The sequence below is a fragment of the Dendrobates tinctorius genome, unplaced genomic scaffold, assembly GCF_039654945.1.
Source record: "Dendrobates tinctorius isolate UK_male_01 unplaced genomic scaffold, ASM3965494v1 ptg000146l, whole genome shotgun sequence".
Taxonomy (NCBI): domain Eukaryota; kingdom Metazoa; phylum Chordata; class Amphibia; order Anura; family Dendrobatidae; genus Dendrobates; species Dendrobates tinctorius.
Genome location: NW_027361813.1, coordinates 433,340 through 454,080, shown reverse-complemented (window position 1 = coordinate 454,080; position 20,741 = coordinate 433,340). Strand labels below are relative to the sequence as shown.

The 20,741-nt window shown below is 49.8% G+C and overlaps 1 protein-coding gene across 3 annotated transcripts in view; it reads right to left on the bottom strand.

Annotated features, from left to right (window-relative positions):
- LOC141049655 (integrin alpha-L-like) overlaps window positions 1–20,741 on the bottom strand; it is a 224,562-nt gene that overhangs the window by 122,024 nt on the left and 81,797 nt on the right. For all 3 annotated transcript variants that reach the window (XM_073546286.1, XM_073546288.1, XM_073546287.1), the window contains exon 6: window positions 9,340–9,470. In XM_073546286.1, the coding sequence (XP_073402387.1) occupies window positions 9,340–9,470 (131 nt within the window). The remainder of the gene's footprint in view (window positions 1–9,339; window positions 9,471–20,741) is intronic.

Sequence of the window (20,741 nt, the reverse complement as noted above, 5' to 3'; positions counted from 1 at the left end):
GAGATTCAAAATCTCCCTTATCCTCTAGTCACTTTGGTCACAGCTGTGCCATCGAGCCTGTCACATAGCGCTCAGATATCAGTGGGCCTCACACAATCCAAAAGTGTCCATCCAGTGTCCAAAAGTGTGTGCAGAGATTCAAAATCTCCCTTATCCTCTAGTCACTTTGGTCACAGCTGTGCCATCGAGCCTGTCACATAGCGCTCAGATATCAGTGGGCCTCACACAATCCAAAAGTGTCCAGTGTCCAAAAGTGTGTGCAGAGATTCAAAATCTCCCTTATCCTCTAGTCACTTTGGTCACAGCTGTGCCATCGAGCCTGTCACATAGCGCTCAGATATCAGTGGGCCTCACACAATCCAAAAGTGTCCAGTGTCCAAAAGTGTGTGCAGAGATTCAAAATCTCCCTTATCCTCTAGTCACTTTGGTCACAGCTGTGCCATCGAGCCTGTCACATAGCGCTCAGATATCAGTGGGCCTCACACAATCCAAAAGTGTCCATCCAGTGTCCAAAAGTGTGTGCAGAGATTCAAAATCTCCCTTATCCTCTAGTCACTTTGGTCACAGCTGTGCCATCGAGCCTGTCACATAGCGCTCAGATATCAGTGGGCCTCACACAATCCAAAAGTGTCCAGTGTCCAAAAGTGTGTGCAGAGATTCAAAATCTCCCTTATCCTCTAGTCACTTTGGTCACAGCTGTGCCATCGAGCCTGTCACATAGCGCTCAGATATCAGTGGGCCTCACACAATCCAAAAGTGTCCATCCAGTGTCCAAAAGTGTGTGCAGAGATTCAAAATCTCCCTTATCCTCTAGTCACTTTGGTCACAGCTGTGCCATCGAGCCTGTCACATAGCGCTCAGATATCAGTGGGCCTCACACAATCCAAAAGTGTCCAGTGTCCAAAAGTGTGTGCAGAGATTCAAAATCTCCCTTATCCTCTAGTCACTTTGGTCACAGCTGTGCCATCGAGCCTGTCACATAGCGCTCAGATATCAGTGGGCCTCACACAATCCAAAAGTGTCCAGTGTCCACAAGTGTCTGCAGAAATTCAAAATCTCCCCTGTCCTATAGACACCTTGTACCTTGTTTTACATTACTATATAGTTTGTTGGATTTTGTCTACATTTCTACCAAAAATGAGGAAGGCTGGTGGAAGAGGCCGTGGAATTGGGCGGGGGTTGGCAGCTGGTATTGATGGTGTTGGTGGTGGATCTAATGGTAGTGGCAAGAGCAAAATAGGACCGAATGCAGGAGGTGCTGAACCTGCGTCATCGTCTGGCTACATAAGGCCTCGAACGCTTAGTTTTCTAGGAGTTGGCAAACCGCTTTTAAAGCCAGAGCATCAGGAAAAAGTTTTGTCTTACATTGCTGACTCAGCCTCCAGCTCTATCGCCTCCTCTTCTTCAGTTGTAAAAAGTAAAAGCACTGAGTCGTCATTGGAGGCTCATGTTCATGAACCACACCTTTCCTTGTGTCCTTCACCCCAACCAAGATTGAAGGATGACGCAGGTCATACTACTGATTACTCCATGGAACTGTTTTCACATACCATGCCTGGATTATCAAGTGAAATGGTGAATTACCCAGGCCAAGATGAATCTGACATGGAGTGCACTGATGCACAGCCGCTGATGGATGATTCTGCTGGTACATTCACTCAGAGCACTACATTGTCCTCGCAGTGTACAGAGCCAGATTCTGACCCTGATGAGACTCAGGTGCCCCTTCCCGCACACTATACCACCATACACGGTGACACAGAGGAAGGTGCACATGACATAGAAGAGGAGGTGATGGATGACCCAGTTGTTGACCCAGATTGGCATCCATTGGGGGAAGAGGGTGCTGCTTCCAATAGCTCAGATGAGGAGCATCCACAGCAGACATCGACATCGCAACAGCTGTTATCTGGCAGGCCCGGAGCACTCCAAAGACAGGTTCCAAACATCAAAAGAGTTGCTGGACAGCTTGTCCAGAGGGTCAAAACATCACAGCGTGCTAGGCCGCAAAATGTCTGCCAAAGTAGGAAGAGTGCAGTGTGGCACTTTTTTGACCAAAATCCTCATGATCAGGCCAAGGTTATCTGTAAGAAGTGCGCAAAGACCTTTAGCCGAGGGAAAAATCTGAAAAATTTGAATACCAATGCTTAGACATTTAACCAGCATGCACTTGCAAGCGTGGACACAACACCAAACCTCAAGTGCCACATGTGCAACTGATCACAACGAAGGTAGTCAGCAACGCTACATTGTTTCCCCCACTGTAAGCCCACCGGTTAGCACAGCAGCAAATGTTGAGGTGTCGTTGCAAGACCACAGCAGTCAGGGAATCCCACTGTTATATCAACGAAAGACTGATTCTAGGCCATCAGAAAGAACACCAACTCCATCACCATCATCAACCCTCTCTCAGTCCGCCCTGTCCACCGCTAGTTCCACCATATGCAGCTCTCAAGTCCAGCTCACCCTCCCAGACACTATGAGTAGGTCAAGAAAGTACTCAGTCTCTCATCCGCGTACACTGGGTTTGAACGCCCACATTGCCAAACCAATCTCGTTTGAGATGATGCCCTTTCGGTTGGTGGAAAGCACAGCTTTCCGCGAACTCATGGCCTATGCAGTACCACGCTATGACCTACCCAGTCGCCACTTCTTCTCTCGCAAAGCCATCCCAGCCCTCCACCATCATGTGAAAGACCGCATTTTCCATGCACTCAAGCAGTCAGTGAGCGGAAAGGTGCACCTCACAACTGATGCATGGTCCAGTCGGCATGGCCAGGGCCATTACGTGTCCATCACTGCGCACTGGGTTAATGTGGTGGATGCAGGGTCCACAGGGGACAGCGGTGGTGGGACAGTGCTGCCTAGCCCACGGTATAGGAAACAGTTGGCTGTAGGCGTTCGACCCTCCTCCTCCTCCAGAAGCGAAAGCTCGTCCACAGAGCGCAGTCGTACGAGCACTCCATCTGCAGCTGCCACTGTTGCACACGATGTGTCCCCCTATCGAGCAGCTAGTGGAAAGCGTCAGCAGGCTGTGTTGCAGATGATGTGTTTGGGCGACAGACACACCGCCGAGGTGCTGGCCGAGTACTTGAAGCGACAAATTGAGTCATGGCTGGGCAGTGTACATCTTGAGGCAGGCAAGGTAGTTAGTGATAACAGCCGTAATTTTGTGGCAGCCATAGCCCTTTCAAAACTCAGCCACATACCTTGCTTGGCTCACACCTTGAACCTGGTGGTGCAGTGCTTCCTCAAAAATTATCCGGAGTTAACAGCCCTGCTCCAGAAGGTGCGAAGACTGTGCGCGCACATCCGCCGGTCGCCTGTACACTCCGTTCGTATGCAGAAGCTGCAGCGATTGCTCCACCTTCCCAACCACCGCCTCATTATCGACATTGCAACAAGGTGGAACTCCACCCTGCACATGGTGGAGCGGCTGTGCGAGCAGAGGCAGGCCATAATGCATTTGTGGGAGGATACACGGCCAGGCACTTTGAGAGCAGACATGGAGTTGACAGGTGTGCAGTGGTCGAAGCTGAAAGACCTCTGTAAAGTCCTTCAGTGTTTTGAGGAATGCACACGGCTGGTAAGCGCAGACGACGCCATCCTAAGCATGAGCATCCCACTTATGCGTCTGCTCATGCAAACTTTGACGCACCTTAAGGAGCAGGCGTCTGCAGCCAATGTTGATGAGGAGGAAGAGGAGGAGGGAATCCTTGATGACATTCAGCCATTGTCTGCTCAGGGACCTCTCCTGGACGAGGTGGAGGAAGAAGAGGAGGAGGAGGATGATGATGGGGATTACTTAGGGGAGGAAGATGCATCTCGTGGGGCAAGTGAAAATGTTGGCGTGGCAAGGTCTGGTACAGGGTTTGTGCGTGACTGGAGGGATGTGGATTTGCCAGAAAGTGCTCCTCCAACCAGCACTCGCAGTGCATCATTGACACCGGGAACATTGGCCCACATGTCAGATTATGCCTTGCGGATCCTAAAAAGGGACCCCCGCATTGCCAAAATGATGAACGATGACGACTACTGGTTGGCCAGCATCCTGGATCCACGCTATAAAGGCAAATTACAAAACATCATGCCACAGGAGAACCTTGACCTAATATTGGCTAATAAACAAGCAACTCTGGTAAATCGGTTGCTTGAGGCATTCCCAGCACACAGCAGCGGTGATGGTTCTCACACGAGCCGTACGGGCCGGGGGCAGCTTGGCAGAGGTGTTCGTGGTGCACACAGCAGAAGTGGCGTTGGAGACAGGGGTTTCATGACAATGTTGTGGACTGATTTTTCAAGTACCGCTCACACAACTGGTAATACTGCATCGATGGAAAGTGACAGGAGACAGCAGTTGTCAACTATGGTTACAAACTACTTTTCCTCCCATATCGATGTTCTCCCACACAGGTCATTCCCCTTTGACTATTGGGCCGCTAAACTGGACACCTGGCCTGAATTGGCCCAATATGCCTTACAGGAGCTCGCTTGCCCAGCTGCAAGTGTGCTAACGGAAAGAGTCTTCAGTGCAGCTGGATCAATCCTGACAGAAAAAAGGACCCGTCTGTCAACCCAAAATGTGGATGATCTAACCTTCATTAAAATGAACCACGCATGGGTTTCCAAGGATTTTGTCCCACCTTCCCCTGATGACACATAGGGTGACAGAAAAATGGCTTGCTTTGGTCCACCTCTTCCTGGTACTTCACCTATTTCGCCTTTTGCATCAGCTGAATGTCCAACATCAACATATGCCGCTTTCTAAAACTCCCTAACTGTGCTGCCTCCCCCCCCATGGCCGGGGTCACCACCTAGCGCACGACACCGTGCGAGTGCCGTTGCCCTGGACAGGTGGGTAGGCCGACTCTTGGGCACGGGCACTGGCACAGGGTCCTTCATAGTGCAATCAAGTGTCTCTGACGGTGGTGGTGCACACCCGCCGTCAGACACACCGCTGCACTATGAGGGGCCCAGTGCCAGTACCGACGCCCACGAGTGGGCCCCCCTTGCTTGGGCAGGGCCCCAGCATTTGCAATCTTTACCTCTCCCTGCTCCTCCGCTGTGTAATCTGGGCCGTCAAATCCATACTGTGCCTGACACCGTCTGAGCCTGCCTCCTGATGTATAGACATATATTTTGAATGTGTACGCTATCCATACATGTTATCCGGGGATACGGTACCCTTTCTAACCTTTGTGCAATCACGTGCAATCCATACTGGGCCTAACACCGTCTGAGCCTGCCTCCTGAGACATATATTTTGAATGTGTACGCTATCCATACATGTTATCCGGGGATACGGTACCCTTTCTCACCTTTGTGCAATCACGTGTAATCCATACTGGGCCTAACACCGTCTGAGCCTGCCTCCTGAGACATATATTTTGAATGTGTACGCTATCCATACATGTTATCTGGGGATACGGTACCCTTTCTAACCTTTGTGCAATCACGTGCAATCCATTCTGGGCCTAACACCGTCTGAGCCTGCCTCCTGAGACATATATTTTGAATGTGTACGCTATCCATACATGTTATCCGGGGATACGGTACCCTTTCTCACCTTTGTGCAATCACGTGCAATCCATACTGGGCCTAACACCGTCTGAGCCTGCCTCCTGAGACATATATTTTGAATGTGTACGCTATCCATACATGTTATCTGGGGATACGGTACCCTTTCTAACCTTTGTGCAATCACGTGCAATCCATACTGGGCCTAACACCGTCTGAGCCTGCCTCCTGAGACATATATTTTGAATGTGTACGCTATCCATACATGTTATCCGGGGAAACGGTACCCTTTCTAACCTTTGTGCAATCACGTGCAATCCATACTGGGCCTAACACCGTCTGAGCCTGCCTCCTGAGACATATATTTTGAATGTGTACGCTATCCATACATGTTATCCGGGGATACGGTACCCTTTCTAACCTTTGTGCAATCACGTGCAATCCATACTGGGCCTAACACCGTCTGAGCCTGCCTCCTGATGTATAGACATATATTTTGAATGTGTACACTATCCATACATGTTATCCGGGGATACGGTACCCTTTCTAACCTTTGTGCAATCACGTGCAATCCATACTGGGCCTAACACCGTCTGAGCCTGCCTCCTGAGACATATATTTTGAATGTGTACGCTATCCATACATGTTATCCGGGGATACGGTACCCTTTCTAACCTTTGTGCAATCACGTGCAATCCATACTGGGCCTAACACCGTCTGAGCCTGCCTCCTGAGACATATATTTTGAATGTGTACGCTATCCATACATGTTATCCGGGGATACGGTACCCTTTCTAACCTTTGTGCAATCACGTGCAATCCATACTGGGCCTAACACCGTCTGAGCCTGCCTCCTGAGACATATATTTTGAATGTGTACGCTATCCATACATGTTATCTGGGGTACGGTACCCTTTCTAACCTTTGTGCAATCACGTGCAATCCATACTGGGCCTAACACCGTCTGAGCCTGCCTCCTGAGACATATATTTTGAATGTGTACGCTATCCATACATGTTATCTGGGGATACGGTACCCTTTCTAACCTTTGTGCAATCACGTGCAATCCATACTGGGCCTAACACCGTCTGAGCCTGCCTCCTGATGTATAGACATATATTTTGAATGTGTACGCTATCCATACATGTTATCCGGGGATACGGTACCCTTTCTAACCTTTGTGCAATCACGTGCAATCCATACTGGGCCTAACACCGTCTGAGCCTGCCTCCTGATGTATAGACATATATTTTGAATGTGTACGCTATCCATACATGTTATCTGGGGATACGGTACCCTTTCTCACCTTTGTGCAATCACGTGTAATCCATACTGGGCGTGAGAACGGCTGGCGAGCTGTTAAGCAAGCTACAGCACCTGTGGTTTGCACACGTAAGTTTTTCATTTTTTCAGGAATGACGGTTAGGCCTAATTCCGGAACTGCGGTTGACCTGCACTTACTGGGAAATCATCGTTCGCGGGTAATAATTGTAATCACAGATCCCCATCACTAACGTTGTTCAGCGGATTATCTGCACCTGTAAGCGACAAACGCTGGCCTTTTCAGTGTAGCGCACATGCAGCCACGGACATGTAAGGGCATGACACACCAGTTATTGGCCAATCTCATGTGCCAGAGCCTCACGTGTCCCTCTAGTAAGCCGGACTCGGACCGCGGGGCATGACGGAGTCTCGTTCGTTAACAGAATTAAGCTTGCAATGTGTGCATCTGTTCTGTAGCTGGCATGTTTGAGGTTTCCCAGGTGGAGTCGAATTTAACCGTAGGCTCCACTCCTGGTGGTGCCCTTCTGGACATTCCTTTAAGGTTCAGCTTTGCAACCATACTGCCCACGTAAAACAAACACTTTGCCTTCATGAACGCTGTTTGGAGGGTCATGACTCGTGGGAATAACGCCGCCCAATCAGTTAACCTGCTAGAGAGATCCTTCGTTGCTCCCAAGCATGACATCACACTCCCTAGGAGGAAGGTAATGCCACTGTGGCGACCGTACTCCTGGGGGCGACACAAGTGCACTGATGCCCAGCCACTGCTCGATGAATCTGCTGGTACATTGACCCAGACCACTACATTCCCCTCGCACGCTACACGGCCTGAATCTGACCCTGATGAAACTCAGGTTACCCTTCCCATATACAGTTCCATCTTACACGGTGACAAAGAGGAAGCTGCAGATGAAAGTGCAGGTTCGGCCCACCCGCCATCAGACACACCACCGTACTATCAGGGGCCCTGTGCCAGTGCCGTCGCCAACGAGTGGGCCCCCCCTGCTTGCTCAGGATCACAGCACTTGCAAGGTTGAAATACTGTGCAGTGAGATAGAAGATGGGGACGACGAGGAGTCCAGACTAGTACAGGGATTCCCTAGCGAGGAGACTTATTTGATTGTTTTCAATGTTGGGACAGCAATTTTTGGGGAGCACTATACTCTGGAGAATGATAGATGGGGCCCACCATACACTGGAACATTCCAAAGGTGGACATCAGACACTGGAGCAGCATTTACAGGGCCCATTATACACTAGAGCATTAGAAATGGGGCCCATTATGTTTGGAGCATTATTTGGGCCCATAAGACAGTGGAGCTTCATCCATGGGGACCAACATATACTGTAGCATTATGTGGAGCTCATCATATACTGTTTCAAACATTATATGGGACCAATGATTCTGTATGGAGAAATAGATGGGCCTCGTCATGAGATGTAAGAAGTGAGGTATTTTTCATTGTACTATACCGCTATTTCTCTGCCGTATCGGAGCATGATGAGTTGTGGTATGTGTTAAAGGGGCGCTCTTTGGCCCAGGGCACATGAAAACCTGGAGCCAGCCCTCCCCCCCCACAACTTTAGCCAAATAACCCCCATTTTTCAGTGCGTAACTTGTATTATGAAGTTAATTAAGGTTGACAAGCTTAAGTAAGAAGAATTGATGCTTTTGGCATTCAAATGGGCACTGTAGGTGTGTTACCTGTCCTCCTCTCACTGCCGACTTTTATTCCCCATTGACTTACATTGGGTTTCGTGTTTCGGGACGACCCCGACTTTTCCCTATAGTCGGACGATCTTGCTCGACCCGACTTTTGGAAAAGTCGGGTTTCACGAAACGAAACGCGACCCTAAAAAACCAAAAGTAGCTCAACTCTAGTTATAATCTATGTGATTATTGTTATGCTGTAATGTCTATTGTCTGTACAAGTCCCCTCTGAAATGTAAAGTGCTGCGGAATATGTCGGCGCTATAGAAATAACATTATTATTATTAAATGAGATGTCGGTATGTGATGGGGAGGAGGAGGGTGGAGAATGAAGATATCAGAATGTGATGGAAGAAGATGAGGGTGGAAAATAAAGATATTGGTATGTGATGGAGGAGAAGAGTGGAGAAAGGGGATGTCAGTATGTGATGGAGGAGGATAAGCAGGGTGGAGAACGGAGATGTCAGATAGCGATGATGGAGAATTAGGAGGAGGGTAGATAATGGAGATATCGCTGTGTGATGGAGGAGGAGGAGGATGGAGAATGGAGATGTCAGAATGAGATGGTGGAGGAGGATGGTGGCGAATGGAGGTATTGGTGTGTGATGCAGGAGGAGGAGGATGGAGAATGGAGATGTCAGCACGTGATGATGGAGGAAAATTGGAGGCTGATGGGAAACTGATAGGTGTGAAGCTGAAGAGAGCAGATTTCTGATGACTGTAGAGAAGGTGGAGGTGAGTAGACACACTCAGGGGATGTACAGACATTTTGGAGCATCAAGCAGTTGAGGCAGAGTTATTGACCTGTCGCCGGCCAGGTATCTTACATTCAGAGAACTGTTCTTCAGGTTTTGAATTGCACTGAGCAGGAATTTCCCCACGTCCTCAAGCTCAGGGTCCCCCACACTGAAAGAGTCATCGAAGAGGAAACACAGGTCCACCTCAGCTTTCTGGCACTCTAGACAGACATCAAATACAAGAATAGTGATCACACATCCAAACTACACATGGCACGAAATAGTCAGACACATGTGGTGCTCAAAATGCCGCAATAGAGGATATAAGAGAAAGATGAGAGAGGACAAGACAGGCAGTAGGTGAGGACAGAGGAAGACACAGGCTAAGAGAGAAGAAGACAGACAGTAGGTGAGGACAGAGGAAGACACAGGCTAAGAGAGAAGAAGACAGACAGTAGGTGAGGACAGAGGAAGACACAGGCTAAGAGAGAAGAAGACAGACAGTAGGTGAGGACAGAGGAAAACACAGGCTAAGAGAGAAGAAGACAGGCAGTAGGTGAGGACAGAGGAAGACACAGGCTAAGAGAGAAGAAGACAGGCAGTAGGTGAGGACAGAGGAAGACACAGGCTAAGAGAGAAGAAGACAGACAGTAGGTGAGGACAGAGGAAGACACAGGCTAAGAGAGAAGAAGACAGGCAGTAGGTGAGGACAGAGGAAGACACAGGCTAAGAGAGAAGAAGACAGGCAGTAGGTGAGGACAGAGGAAGACACAGGCTAAGAGAGAAGAAGACAGACAGTAGGTGAGGACAGAGGAAGACACAGGCTAAGAGAGAAGAAGACAGGCAGTAGGGGAGGACAGAGGAAGACACAGGCTAAGAGAGAAGAAGACAGGCAGTAGGTGAGGACAGAGGAAGACACAGGCTAAAAGAGAAGAAGACAGGCAGTAGGTGAGGACAGAGGAAGACACAGGCTAAGAGAGAAGAAGACATGCAGTAGGTGAGGACAGAGGAACACACAGGCTAAGAGAGAAGAAGACAGGCAGTAGGGGAGGACAGAGGAAGACACAGGCTAAGAGAGAAGACAGGCAGTAGGGGAGCACAGAGGAAGACACAGGCTAAGAGAGAAGAAGACAGGCAGTAGGTGAGGACAGAGGAAAACACAGGCTAAGAGAGAAGAAGACAGACAGTAGGTGAGGACAGAGGAAGACACAGGCTAAGAGAGAAGAAGACAGGCAGTAGGTGAGGACAGAGGAAGACACAAGCTAAGAGAGAAGAAGACTGGCAGTAGGTGAGGACAGAGGAAGACACAGGCTAAGAGAGAAGAAGACAGGCAGTAGGTGAGGACAGAGGAAGACACAGGCTAAGAGAGAAGAAGACAGGCAGTAGGTGAGTACAGAGGAAGACACAGGCTAAGATAGAAGAAGACAGACAGTAGGTGAGGACAGAGGAAGACACAGGCTAAGAGAGAAGAAGACAGGCAGTAGGGGAGGACAGAGGAAGACACAGGCTAAGAGAGAAGAAGACAGGCAGTAGGTGAGGACAGAGGAAGACACAGGCTAAAAGAGAAGAAGACAGGCAGTAGGTGAGGACAGAGGAAGACACAGGCTAAGAGAGAAGAAGACATGCAGTAGGTGAGGACAGAGGAAGACACAGGCTAAGAGAGAAGAAGACAGGCAGTAGGGGAGGACAGAGGAAGACACAGGCTAAGAGAGAAGAAGACAGGCAGTAGGGGAGCACATAGGAAGACACAGGCTAAGAGAGAAGAAGACAGGCAGTAGGTGAGGACAGAGGAAAACACAGGCTAAGAGAGAAGAAGACAGACAGTAGGTGAGGACAGAGGAAGACACAGGCTAAGAGAGAAGAAGACAGGCAGTAGGTGAGGACAGAGGAAGACACAGGCTAAGAGAGAAGAAGACAGACAGTAGGTGAGGACAGAGGAAGACACAGGCTAAGAGAGAAGAAGACAGACAGTAGGTGAGGACAGAGGAAGACACAGGCTAAGAGAGAAGAAGACAGGCAGTAGGTGAGGACAGAGGAAGACACAGGCTAAGAGAGAAGAAGACAGGCAGTAGGTGAGGACAGAGGAAGACACAGGCTAAGATAGAAGAAGACAGAGAGTAGGTGAGGACAGAGGAAGACACAGGCTAAGAGAGAAGAAGACAGGCAGTAGGGGAGGACAGAGGAAGACACAGGCTAAGAGAGAAGAAGACAGGCAGTAGGTGAGGACAGAGGAAGACACAGGCTAAAAGAGAAGAAGACAGGCAGTAGGTGAGGACAGAGGAAGACACAGGCTAAGAGAGAAGAAGACATGCAGTAGGTGAGGACAGAGGAAGACACAGGCTAAGAGAGAAGAAGACAGGCAGTAGGTGAGGACAGAGGAAGACACAGGCTAAGAGAGAAGAAGACAGGCAGCAGGTGAGGACAGAGGAAGACACAGGCTAAGGGAGAAGAAGACAGGCAGCAGGTGAGGACAGAGGAAAACACAGGCTAAGAGAGAAGAAGACAGGCAGCAGGTGAGGACAGAGGAAGACACAAGCTAAGAGAGAAGAAGACTGGCAGTAGGTGAGGACAGAGGAAGACACAGGCTAAGAGAGAAGAAGACAGGCAGCAGGTGAGGACAGAGGAAGACACAGGCTAAGAGAGAAGAAGACAGGCAGTAGGTGAGGACAGAGGAAAACACAGGCTAAGAGAGAAGAAGACAGGCAGTAGGTGAGGACAGAGGAAGACACGGGCTAAGAGAGAAGAAGACAGGCAGTAGGGGAGGACAGAGGAAGACACAGGCTAAGAGAGAAGAAGACAGGCAGCAGGTGAGGACAGAGGAGGACACAGGCTAAGAGAGAAGAAGACAGGCAGTAGGTGAGGACAGAGGAAAACACAGGCTAAGAGAGAAGAAGACAGACAGTAGGTGAGGACAGAGGAAGACACAGGCTAAGAGAGAAGACAGGCAGTAGGTGAGGACAGAGGAAGACACAGGCTAAGAGAGAAGAAGACAGACAGTAGGTGAGGACAGAGGAAGACACAGGCTAAGAGAGAAGAAGACAGGCAGTAGGTGAGGACAGAGGAAGACACAGGCTAAGAGAGAAGAAGACAGGCAGCAGGTGAGGACAGAGGAAGACACAGGCTAAGAGAGAAGAAGACAGGCAGCAGGTGAGGACAGAGGAAAACACAGGCTAAGAGAGAAGAAGACAGGCAGCAGGTGAGGACAGAGGAAGACACAAGCTAAGAGAGAAGAAGATTGGCAGTAGGTGAGGACAGAGGAAGACACAGGCTAAGAGAGAAGAAGACAGGCAGCAGGTGAGGACAGAGGAGGACACAGGCTAAGAGAGAAGAAGACAGGCAGCAGGTGAGGACAGAGGAAAACACAGGCTAAGAGAGAAGAAGACAGGCAGCAGGTGAGGACAGAGGAAAACACAGGCTAAGAGAGAAGAAGACAGGCAGCAGGTGAGGACAGAGGAAGACATAAGCTAAGAGAGAAGAAGACTGGCAGTAGGTGAGGACAGAGGAAGACACAGGCTAAGAGAGAAGAAGACAGGCAGCAGGTGAGGACAGAGGAAAACACAGGCTAAGAGAGAAGAAAACAGGCAGCAGGTGAGGACAGAGGAAGACACAGGCTAAGAGAGAAGAAGACAGGCAGCAGGTGAGGACAGAGGAAGACACAGGCTAAGAGAGAAGAAGACAGGCAGCAGGTGAGGACAGAGGAAGACAAAGGCTAAGAGAGAAGAAGACAGGCAGTAGGTGAGGACAGAGGAAGACACAGGCTAAGAGAGAAGACAGGCAGCAGGTGAGGACAGAGGAAGACACAGGCTAAGAGAGAAGACAGGCAGCAGGTGAGGACAGAGGAAGACACAGGCAAAGAGAGAAGAAGACAGGCAGTAGGTGAGGACAGAGGAAAACACAGACTAAGACAGAAGAAGACAGGCAGTAGGTGAGGACAGAGGAAGACAAAGGCTAAGAGAGAAGAAGACAGGCAGTAGGTGAGGACAGAGGAAGACACAGGCTAAGAGAGAAGAAGACAGGCAGTAGGTGAGGACAGAGGAAGACACAGGCTAAGAGAGAAGAAGACAGGCAGTAGGTGAGGACAGAGGAAGACACAGGCTAATAGAGAAGACAGGCAGTAGGTGAGGACAGAGGAAGACACAGGCTAAGAGAGAAGAAGACTGCCAGTAGGTGAGGACAGAGGAAGACACAGGCTAAGAGAGAAGAAGACAGGCAGTAGGTGAGGACAGAGGAAGACACAGGCTAAGAGAGAAGAAGACAGGCAGTAGGTGAGGACAGAGGAAGACACAGGCTAAGAGAGAAGAAGACAGGCAGTAGGTGAGGACAGAGGAAGACACAGGCTAAGAGAAAAGAAGACAGGCAGTAGGTGAGAACAGAGGAAAACACAGGCTAAGAGAGAAGAAGACAGGCAGTAGGTGAGGACAGAGGAGGACACAGGCTAAGAGAGAAGAAGACAGGCAGTAGGTGAGAACAGAGGAAAACACAGGCTAAGAGAGAAGAAGACAGGCAGTAGGTGAGGACAGAGGAGGACACAGGCTAAGAGAGAAGAAGACAGGCAGTAGGTGAGGACAGAGGAAGACACAGGCTAAGAGAAAAGAAGACAGGCAGTAGGTGAGAACAGAGGAAAACACAGGCTAAGAGAGAAGAAGACAGGCAGTAGGTGAGGACAGAGGAAGACACAGGCTAATAGAGAAGACAGGCAGTAGGTGAGGACAGAGGAAGACACAGGCTAAGAGAGAAGAAGACAGGCAGTAGGTGAGGACAGAGGAAGACAAAGGCTAAGAGAGAAGAAGACAGGCAGTAGGTGAGGACAGAGGAAAACACAGGCTAAGAGAGAAGACAGGCAGTAGGTGAGGACAGAGGAAGACACAGGCTAAGAGAAAAGAAGACAGGCAGTAGGTGAGAACAGAGGAAAACACAGGCTAAGAGAGAAGAAGACAGGCAGTAGGTGAGGACAGAGGAGGACACAGGCTAAGAGAGAAGAAGACAGGCAGTAGGTGAGGACAGAGGAAAACACAGGCTAAGAGAGAAGAAGACAGGCAGTAGGTGAGGACAGAGGAAGACACAGGCTAAGACAGAAGAAGACAGGCAGTAGGTGAGGACAGAGGAAAACACAGGCTAAGAGAGAAGAAGACAGGCAGTAGGTGAGGACAGAGGAGGACACAGGCTAAGAGAGAAGAAGACAGGCAGTAGGTGAGGACAGAGGAAGACACAGGCTAAGAGAGAAGAAGACAGGCAGTAGGTGAGGACAGAGGAGGACACAGGCTAAGAGAGAAGACAGGCAGTAGGTGAGGACAGAGGAAGACACAGGCTAAGAGAGAAGAAGACAGGCAGTAGGTGAGGTCAGAGGAAGACACAGGCTAAGAGAGAAGAAGACAGGCAGTAGGGGAGGACAGAGGAAGACACAGGCTAAGAGAGAAGAAGACAGGCAGTAGGGGAGCACAGAGGAAGACACAGGCTAAGAGAGAAGAAGACAGGCAGTAGGTGAGGACAGAGGAAAACACAGGCTAAGACAGAAGAAGACAGGCAGTAGGTGAGGACAGAGGAAAACACAGGCTAAGAGAGAAGAAGACAGGCAGTAGGTGACGACAGAGGAAGACACAGGCTAAGAGAGAAGAAGACAGGCAGTAGGTGAGGACAGAGGAGGACACAGGCTAAGAGAGAAGACAGGAAGTAGGTGAGGACAGAGGAAGACACAGGCTAAGAGAGAAGAAGACAGGCAGTAGGTGAGGTCAGAGGAAGACACAGGCTAAGAGAGAAGAAGACAGGCAGTAGGGGAGGACAGAGGAAGACACAGGCTAAGAGAGAAGAAGACAGGCAGTAGGGGAGCACAGAGGAAGACACAGGCTAAGAGTGAAGAAGACAGGCAGTAGGTGAGGACAGAGGAAAACACAGGCTAAGACAGAAGAAGACAGGCAGTAGGTGAGGACAGAGGAAAACACAGGCTAAGAGAGAAGAAGACAGGCAGTAGGTGAGGACAGAGGAAGACACAGACTAAGAGAGAAGAAGACAGGCAGTAGGTTAGGACAGAGGAAGACACAGGCTAAGAGAGAAGAAAACAGTCAGTAGGTGAGGACAGAGGAAAACACAGGCTAAGACAGAAGAAGACAGGCAGTAGGTGAGGACAGAGGAAAACACAGGCTAAGAGAGAAGAAGACAGGCAGTAGGTGAGGTCAGAGGAAGACACAGGCTAAGAGAGAAGAAGACAGGCAGTAGGGGAGGACAGAGGAAGACACAGGCTGAGAGAAGAAGACAGACAGTAGGCGAGGACAAAGGAAGACACAGGATAAGAGAGAAGAAGACAGACAGTAGGTGAGGAAAGAGGAAGACACAGGCTAAGAGAGAAGAAGACAGGCAGTAGGTGAGGACAGAGGAAGACACAGGCTAAGACAGAAGAAGACAGGCAGTAGGTGAGGACAGAGGAAAACACAGGCTAAGAGAGAAGAAGACAGACAGTAGGTGAGGACAGAGGAAGACACAGGCTAAGAGAGAAGACAGGCAGTAGGTGAGGACAGAGGCAGACACAGGCTAAGAGAGAAGAAGACAGGCAGTAGGGGAGCACAGAGGAAGACACAGGCTAAGGGAGAAGAAGACAGGCAGTAGGTGAGGACAGAGGAAAACACAGGCTAAGACAGAAGAAGACAGGCAGTAGGTGAGGACAGAGGAAAACACAGGCTAAGAGAGAAGAAGACAGGTAGTAGGTGAGGACAGAGGAAAACACAGGCTAAGACAGAAGAAGACAGGCAGTAGGTGAGGACAGAGGAAAACACAGGCTAAGAGAGAAGAAGACAGGCAGTAGGTGAGGACAGAGGAAAACACAGGCTAAGAGAGAAGAAGACAGGCAGTAGGTGAGGACAGAGGAAGACACAGGCTAAGAGAGAAGAAGACAGGCAGTAGGGGAGGACAGAGGAAGACACAGGCTAAGAGAGAAGAAGACAGACAGTAGGTGAGGACAGAGGAAAACACAGGCTAAGAGAGAAGAAGACAGGCAGTAGGTGAGGACAGAGGAAAACACAGGCTAAGAGAGAAGAAGACAGGCAGTAGGTGAGGACAGAGGAAGACACAGGCTAAGAGAGAAGAAGACAGGCAGTAGGGGAGCACAGAGGAAGACACAGGCTAAGAGAGAAGAAGACAGGGAGTAGGTGAGGACAGAGGAAAACACAGGCTAAGAGAGAAGAAGACAGGCAGTAGGTGAGGACAGAGGAAGACACAGACTAAGAGAGAAGACAGGCAGTAGGTGAGGACAGAGGAAAACACAGGCTAAGAGAGAAGAAGACAGGCAGTAGGTGAGGACAGAGGAAGACACAGGCTAAGAGAGAAGAAGACAGGCAGTAGGGGAGCACAGAGGAAGACACAGGCTAAGAGAAAAGAAGACAGGGAGTAGGTGAGGACAGAGGAAAACACAGGCTAAGAGAGAAGAAGACAGGCAGTAGGTGAGGACAGAGGAAGACACAGACTAAGAGAGAAGACAGGCAGTAGGTGAGGACAGATGCAGACACAGGCTAAGATAGAAGACAGGCAGTAGGTGAGGACAGAGGAAAACACAGGCTAAGAGAGAAGAAGACAGGCAGTAGGGGAGCACAGAGGAAGACACAGGCTAAGAGAGAAGACAGGCAGTAGGTGAGGACAGAGGAAAACAGGCTAAGACAGAAGAAGACAGGCAGTAGGTGAGGACAGAGGAAGACACAGGCTAAGAGAGAAGAAGACAGGCAGTAGGTGAGGACAGAGGAAGACAAAGGCTAAGAGAGAAGAAGACAGGCAGTAGGTGAGGACAGAGGAAAACACAGGCTAAGAGAGAAGACAGGCAGTAGGTGAGGACAGAGGAAGACACAGGCTAAGAGAAAAGAAGAAGACAGGCAGTAGGTGAGAACAGAGGAAAACACAGGCTAAGACAGAAGAAGACAGGCAGTAGGTGAGGACAGAGGAAAACACAGGCTAAGAGAGAAGAAGACAGGCAGTAGGTGAGGACAGAGGAGGACACAGGCTAAGAGAGAAGACAGGCAGTAGGTGAGGACAGAGGAAGACACAGGCTAAGAGAGAAGAAGACAGGCAGTAGGTGAGGACAGAGGAAGACACAGGCTAAGAGAGAAGAAGACAGGCAGTAGGTGAGGACAGAGGAAAACAGGCTAAGAAAGAAGAAGACAGGCAGTAGGTGAGGACAGAGGAAGACACAGGCTAAGAGAGAAGACAGCCTGTGTCTTCCTCTGTGCTCCCCTACTGCCTGTCTTCTCTCTTAGCCTGTGTCTTCCTCTGTCCTCACCTACTGCCTGTCTTCTTCTTTCTTAGCCTGTGTTTTCCTCTGTCCTCACCTACTGCCTGTCTTCTCTCTTAGCCTGTGTCTTCTTCTGTGCTCCCCTACTGCCTAAGAGAGAAGAAGACAGGCAGTAGGTGAGGACAGAGGAAAACACAGGCTAAGACAGAAGAAGACAGGCAGTAGGTGAGGATGGAGGAAGACACAGGCTAAGAGAGAAGAAGACAGGCAGTAGGTGAGGACAGAGGAAAACATAGTCTAAGAAAGAAGAAGACAGGCAGTAGGTGAGGACAGAGGAAGACACAGGCTAAGAGAGAAGACAGGCAGTAGGGGAGCACAGAGGAAGACACAGGCTAAGAGAGAAGAAGACAGGCAGTAGGTGAGGACAGAGGAAGACACAGGCTAAGAGAGAAGAAGACAGGCAGTAGGTGAGGACAGAGGAGGACACAGGCTAAGAGAGAAGACAGGCAGTAGGTGAGGACAGAGGAAGACACAGGCTAAGAGAGAAGAAGACAGGCAGTAGGTGAGGTCAGAGGAAGACACAGGCTAAGAGAGAAGAAGACAGGCAGTAGGGGAGGACAGAGGAAGACAGAGGCTAAGAGAGAAGAAGACAGGCAGTAGGGGAGCACAGAGGAAGACACAGGCTAAGAGAGAAGAAGACAGGCAGTAGGTGAGGACAGAGGAAAACACAGGCTAAGACAGAAGAAGACAGGCAGTAGGTGAGGACAGAGGAAAACACAGGCTAAGAGAGAAGAAGACAGGCAGTAGGTGAGGACAGAGGAAGACACAGACTAAGAGAGAAGAAGACAGGCAGTAGGTTAGGACAGAGGAAGACACAGGCTAAGAGAGAAGAATACAGGCAGTAGGTGAGGACAGAGGAAAACACAGGCTAAGACAGAAGAAGACAGGCAGTAGGTGAGGACAGAGGAAAACACAGGCTAAGAGAGAAGAAGACAGGCAGTAGGTGAGGTCAGAGGAAGACACAGGCTAAGAGAGACGAAGACAGGCAGTAGGGGAGGACAGAGGAAGACACAGGCTAAGAGAGAAGAAGACAGGCAGTAGGTGAGGACAGAGGAAGACACAGGCTAAGAGAGAAGAAGACAGGCAGTAGGTGAGGACAGAGGAAGACACAGGCTAAGACAGGAGAAGACAGGCAGTAGGTGAGGACAGAGGAAAACAGGCTAAGAGAGAAGAAGACAGGCAGTAGGTGAGGACAGAGGAAGACACAGGCTAAGAGAGAAGACAGGCAGTAGGTGAGGACAGAGGCAGACACAGGCTAAGAGAGAAGAAGACAGGCAGTAGGGGAGCACAGAGGAAGACACAGGCTAAGAGAGAAGAAGACAGGCAGTAGGTGAGGACAGAGGAAAACACAGGCTAAGAGAGAAGAAGACAGGCAGTAGGTGAGGACAGAGGAAAACACAGGCTAAGAGAGAAGAAGACAGGCAGTAGGTGAGGACAGAGGAAAACACAGGCTAAGAGAGAAGAAGACAGGCAGTAGGTGAGGACAAAGGAAGACACAGGATAAGAGAGAAGAAGACAGACAGTAGGTGAGGAAAGAGGAAGACACAGGCTAAGAGAGAAGAAGACAGGCAGTAGGTGAGGACAGAGGAAGACACAGGCTAAGAGAGAAGAAGACAGGCAGTAGGTGAGGTCAGAGGAAGACACAGGCTAAGAGAGAAGACAGGCAGTAGGGGAGCACAGAGGAAGACACAGGCTAAGAGAGAAGACAGGCAGTAGGTGAGGACAGAGGAAAACACAGGCTAAGAGAGAAGAAGACAGGCAGTAGGTGAGAACAGAGGAAAACACAGGCTAAAAGAAGAAGACAGGCAGTAGGGGAGCACAGAGGAAGACACAGGCTAAGAGAGAAGAAGACATTCAGTAGGTGAGGACAGAGGAAAACAGGCTAAGACAGAAGAAGACAGGCAGTAGGTGAGGACAGAGGAAAACACAGGCTAAGAGAGAAGAAGACAGGCAGTAGGTGAGGACAGAGGAAGACACAGGCTAAGAGAGAAGACAGGCAGTAGGTGAGGACAGAGGCAGACACAGGCTAAGAGAGAAGAAGACAGGCAGTAGGGGAGCACAGAGGAAGACACAGGCTAAGAGAGAAGAAGACAGGCAGTAGGAGAGGACAGAGGAAAACACAGGCTAAGACAGAAGAAGACAGGCAGTAGGTGAGGACAGAGGAAAACACAGGCTAAGAGAAAAGAAGACTGGCAGTAGGTGAGGACAGAGGAAAACACAGGCTAAGAGAGAAGAAGACAGGCAGTAGGTGAGGACAGAGGAAGACACAGGCTAAGAGAGAAGAAGACAGGCAGTAGGTGAGGACAGAGGAGGACACAGGCTAAGAGAGAAGAAGACTGGCAGTAGGTGAGAACAGAGGAAAACAGGCTAAAAGAAGAAGACAGGCAGTAGGGGAGCACAGAGGAAGACACAGGCTAAGAGAGAAGAAGACAGGCAGTAGGTGAGGACAAAGGAAAACACAGGCTAAGACAGAAGAAGACAGGCAGTAGGTGAGGACAGAGGAAAACACAGGCTAAGAGAGAAGAAGACAGGCAGTAGGTGAGGACAGAGGAAGACACAGGCTAAGAGAGAAGACAGGCAGTAGGTGAGGACAGATGCAGACACAGGCTAAGAGAGAAGAAGACAGGCAGTAGGGGAGCACAGAGGAAGACACAGGCTAAGAGAGAAGAAGACAGTCAGTAGGTGAGGACAGACGAAAACAGGCTAAGACAGAAGAAGACAGGCAGTAGGTGAGGACAGAGGAAAACACAGGCTAAGACAGAAGAAGACAGGCAGTAGGTGAGGACAGAGGAAAACACAGGCTAAGAGAGAAGAAGACAGGCAGTAGGTGAGGACAGAGGAAGACACAGGCTAAAAGAGAAGAAGACAGGCAGTAGGTGAGGACAGAGGAAGACACAGGCTAATAGAGAAGAAGACAGGCAGTAGGTGAGGACAGAGGAAGACACAGGCTAAGAGAGAAGAAGACAGGCAGTAGGTGAGGACAGAGGAAGACACAGGCTAAGAGAGAAGAAGACAGGCAGTAGGTGAGGACAGAGGAAAACACAGGCTAAGAGAGAAGAAGACAGGCAGTAGGTGAGGACAGAGGAAGACACAGGCTAAGAGAGAAGAAGACAGGCAGTAGGTGAGGACAGAGGAAGACACAGGCTAATAGAGAAGAAGACAGGCAGTAGGTGAGGACAGAGGAAGACACAGGCTAATAGAGAAGAAGACAGGCAGTAGGTGA